At 42.9% G+C, this 4,969-nt stretch overlaps 1 protein-coding gene across 1 annotated transcript in view; it reads right to left on the reverse strand.

Annotated features, from left to right (window-relative positions):
- Positions 1-197: 197 nt before the first annotated feature.
- The window catches only part of spag9a (sperm associated antigen 9a), a 32,992-nt gene continuing 28,220 nt past the window's right edge, over positions 198-4,969 (reverse strand). Inside the window, exons 27-29 of the mRNA XM_008300784.1 lie at positions 4,207-4,383; positions 3,320-3,457; positions 198-2,081 (exon numbers count right to left, since the gene is read on the reverse strand). Coding sequence (XP_008299006.1) covers positions 1,963-2,081; positions 3,320-3,457; positions 4,207-4,383 — 434 coding nt within the window. The 3' untranslated portion in view covers positions 198-1,962. The remainder of the gene's footprint in view (positions 2,082-3,319; positions 3,458-4,206; positions 4,384-4,969) is intronic.

Consider the following 4,969-nt stretch of genomic DNA (forward strand, 5'->3'; position numbering starts at 1 on the left):
TAGATTTTGATTTAATCCCGAAAAACTAATCTCCTTGTTTGATGGACAGTTAGCAAACTGATTTCTGAATCACCTTTTCCCAACTTATAGCAGAGAAATAATAACACTAATTGTACAAAACTCTATGATTAAATCACAGTTTTTAACACGACTTTACTGCAGCTTTAAGTAAAAAAAAAAGAACAAGACACAGCGACTTCTCCATGAAACTGAGTTTAATAGATTGTTAAAAATAAGGCTATGATACTGTTGTTTTTTTTTGTGTGGTTTTCTTTTTTAGCAAACATCGACCAGGAGGAACCACCGTCATGGCGTCCAGAGGAGGTAAACGTGAGCGGCCTCTGGGCTTTTACAGATGGACACACAGTATGCACACATACACCACACACTTGGAAAATCAAACACACGCACAATGTGTTCAGGCTCCTACATGTACACGTGTACTCTACACACAAACAGGCACGCATACATCCACCCCACCCAAAACGGTGGCAATAAACCGAAGCCGACGACAGAGCGGTGTTCTCTTTTTAAAAAAAAAAAAAAACATGCATAGCTTTAGTACATGAACGTGTTTCTTCTTCTTTTTGTTTCCCTCCCAAGTTCGCACGCTTTGATCTCGTCAAAAAAAAAACTTGCCAACGTGATTACATGAATCTATTTATTGTTTTTGGAACCATTATTAACAATCATGTAAACTCATCGGACTATTTTGTTCACAATAGCCTCCTGTGATATTTTGCTCATGTAGAAAGTTACATTCTGAACCCGGACAGGCTCCATGACGAAGGAAATAAATACTGGAATGGCAAAAAACACAAGTTAGTGTTCTGAAATGGACAGAAGACCGAGCTCGGATATAAAAACAAACTAAAACATCTGCTTGATACTGGCGTCCTGCTACCGTGTTATCATCAAATTACTCGTTACTCGATGACACGAATGAATACAAAACACGCACGACGTCCAAAATAACGACAAAAAAAACAAAAACACATCGCTTCCCAGGCCTCCGGACGGAACGGTAAAACGAGGAACGATGAAGCGATCGGGAGAGACTCTCTGTAGCGCCGCTTCAAGGTGCCGCGCCATTATTTTTAATTAATTTCCCTTCAAAATATACACCTCCGAATCATTCACCTCACAAACAGTTTCACAGCGATTCTTCTTCTTTCATCCTTTGGTTGCCACCTTCCTTTCAGTCATTCCCTTCGTTCGTCCCAAACTCGACTCACATCTAAACACGTTAAAGTGCCAACGAGCCGAAGCAAACAGGAAGCACTGAGTTGGCGCCGCAGGCAGGGACGAGCTTCGAGCACACGGGACTCCCTCAGACGGGCTACAGCACAGCGAGCTGCTTCTTCTACGTTATTCTCACAGCCTGCTTTCATTCAGCCTCTCAAACTGTTTCCTACAACGTCTGCTGACTAGAAGCACATTTAATTATGCAACAGAGTGGAGTAAAGAGACCACGTTTTCGCCTCCACCTGTCACAGAGATCTTCAGCGGAGGTCAGTGAGTGGGTTACAAATGCAGTCCTAATGAGTCTTATATAAAATACGCTTTAGTGCAACTCAAAACTGCTTCTTCTTTTTGTTTTTTTTTTAACGTCTGCAAAAAGCTGCTTCAAAAAATTAAATTCCCTTTAATCTTTCACATCCAAAACCCCTTTCCGGGGGACAAACATTTACCTGATGGAACCTGACCGTGCAGAAGGGGAACGCCTGGACGAATTCTTTAAGTTAACATAAATCTATTTCAAAGAATAAAATGTACAAAACATGGACTAAAAATAATTGTTTTTTGTGTCGTTTTGTTTTCTTTACAAAGGAGTCGACTACTCAGGCATTAAGAACGATCAGTAATATGAATTTAAAAACTGGGAGGAGGAGGAGGAGGAGGAGGGCATGCGGGGGTTCGGACGCCCCTGGCTTCTTCAACACAACAGTCTGTGACGGTTTTTCAGTCGTGAGAAGTCGTGACCTGCCAGACGATGAGGTGGCTCCGCTCGGCCTTGGTGGGCGCCGACTGCTGGCTGGCCGTCGGCTCCGATAAACCGTCCAGCTCGCCGCCGTCATCGCCTGGGGAGGAAGACCATGAGTCGAAAGCAGAGACATCAACGCCTATTTACACCAGTTTGACCTAAATTCAACTTTTTTTTTTTCAATAAATTCACACCTGACCTTCTTCATCTTGTGAATATTAATCAAGTTGATCGTGAAGAATCTGGACTTTTGAGTTAAATATTCTTGAAGAAGGTGAAGTCATGTCGATTTTTGCGTCGTTTTTTTTTTTTTTATGCCAATCTGTGGATCAATGTCTGAAGAGACAAAACTTGAGGAATAACGCAGCTGGAGTCCTGATATCTGGCAGCCTCATCGATGTGGTCTGTAATGGTGAAACCCTGCTTTGATAGAATCATACGAACCAGTTGCATGTTGGTGTACGACGGAGTGTTAGGGCCACATCAGGGAAATATTTTCTTCGAGAATAAAGTTGTAAGTTTATGAGAAAAAAACTTATATTACAAGAAAAAAAGTCTTAATTTTATTAAGTAAAGCAAAGACGAAGTATCTCCTGGTTCGTGTAATCGATGCTGAAGTCATGAAATGCTCCACAGCCCTCATTCCAACAACTCTTCTAAAACAACTGGTTTAAATGTTACGACTTTTTTTCTCGTAATGTTACGGATCTATTCTCCAAGTCCGTGGAGGAACTTTTTTCTTAATGTGGCCCTACTGCTCCATTGTAGTTGGTGCAAATTTGGTTATTTATTTTTTCCTCTATTTTGATATTCAACCAACCATAAAACTAGAATATTCTTCCTGTGACTGGCATTAATGGGAGCTTTATAAAGCCAGAGTATGGTGCCAGAGTTTATCAAAGACAAGTTATTAAAATTATGTGGTTTTTTTAATATATATTTGAACAAGCATTGAGCAGGTATGACGGTGAAACTACTCCAATAATGTCCCAACAGGAAGAGTTATGCAATATCGTTACTGGGCTCAAAGAAAAATTGTGGTTTTCCAACTCGTAATGCTTCAGAGAGTTTTATTAAACGCGGTACTGTTTGGATTGTACTGAGGTGGAATGACCCAGTTTTAATAGACTGAACTGTCAGCTGCAGATCAACCTTTAACATGTTTGTACTTCACAGTGCAGACAGTTCACAACCCATTTACACTCATTACTATTTCTATTTTTACACTTCTTCTATTCTTTTCTTATTCTAGTACCAGCCATTTCTTGCACCTTCTTTTGCACATCGGTTTCCTTTATTCTGCTTAACCTACGTGAGCCTTCTATCGATACCCACCCATTCTGAAGTCGATGTAGCCTTCGCCTCCACTCATGACCAGGTACGTTTTGGGCTCGGAGGTCGTCGTGTCGGAGGATTCAGACGGAGGATCGTCGGAGCCTGAATCTGCGCTGCCTGGAGGTGGCATGGCCTGACCTGCAGGACGAACAGACGAGAGACGTTTTTACAAGAGCAGGAAACTACGAACAAAAACAGAAAAAAGAAATCAGAGGGACTGTTGTAGCCTCTGGAATTCCTAAAAAAAAAAGGACAAACCAACAGTCCTCTGGTTTCACCAGGTGCCTAAAGGATCAGAGGAAACTCGGCTGTGGTGTTGAAAGAAGACGCGAGTCGGCGTTATAGCAGGCAAACAATGGATGAAAGACTTTTCTAGCATCGCTGAAGATCCACAGACGAATGAAAAGCTGCTAAAAACTCCACCGACGTCTGAACTTCTGTCTTCAACAAATAAAAACACATCTGAGTCAAAATATTACAGAATTTCCCAGCAGGAACTTCTGCAGAAATCCTTCAGAATAAGAGTTCAAATGAGGCTCGTTAGCTGCAGCTCAGTTAACGGCAATAAACAGTAACTTTTGTGGACTATTTGACTATTTTTTCTTCTTATCTGCAGATTAATTTAATCATTTTCCATTCCCAGAGTCAAAGCAACTTATTAAACGCTAGCAGCAACACCTCACACGTTCAACATTTTAGGATTTTTGCCTGAAACGACTTCTCCAGTCCAATACCTGGAGCGCTACATGAGTGATCCTAATACAAGCCGTCGTCATGCGCATTTGTCCAGCTGCAAAACTACTAATGTTTCCGTATAATTCACTTTCACCGGTCGTCAGCTCTCCACTGGTAAATTCTTGACCCAGCGGTTTTATTCGTGGTTTTACCTGGAACCGTCACGAAAAACTTGACAGCATCTCGGTGTCCGTGGAAACACAGCTGGGCGTGAGCCATGGAGCAGTACGGCACGAAGCTGCCCGGCATGGCGCAGTCTGACCCGTCGTCACCGTAGACCCGCACGGCGCCGCCGGGCCGGTTTGGCACGATTCCTGCCGTCTTGTTAGCTGAAGAACGAGAAAAGAGGGAGATTTAACAAAAACCGCTGCTGTGCCATAAAGTCTCATTCTAGTGTTTTTATTTTAAGATTTTGCTGCGACATGTCTGATTAGTTTTCAAGCATCCTGACCGTTAAGTGAAGCCTGTGGGGCGGAAGCTCAGGTTTAAATGCAAACAGGAACAAGCTCTCAAATATGTATGCACGATGGAAAACAAAGACGCAGAAATAGAAGGAAGACAGTTTTAATATTTAAAGACAGCGACGCTCCTCAGTTTCCCCCCGAGAGCCGCGCTTTGAAGTATAAAACTGTCGAACAATGTCGAGGCCCGTATCCATGGCAACCGAACCATCTTTAATTCAACAAGTGGCGTTCGGGACGTAGCGACCGTCTGATCGAGCTTCGGGAGGAAACTGGGACGTACATATACAGTGAGAGGAGATCCAGAGGAGGTGCAGGACGACGATGATGATGATGATGATGATCCCTGAGGCAACGCGGAGTGGAGATGAGGTGAAATGTGATCCAGAGGAGGAGACGGTGAAGGAGGCAGAGGGCAGCAAGAGAGCACACTGAGCATGTTCACTACTGCTGA

This window comes from Stegastes partitus, unplaced genomic scaffold (genome assembly GCF_000690725.1).
Source record: "Stegastes partitus isolate 25-593 unplaced genomic scaffold, Stegastes_partitus-1.0.2 Scaffold1589, whole genome shotgun sequence".
NCBI lineage: Eukaryota > Metazoa > Chordata > Actinopteri > Pomacentridae > Stegastes > Stegastes partitus.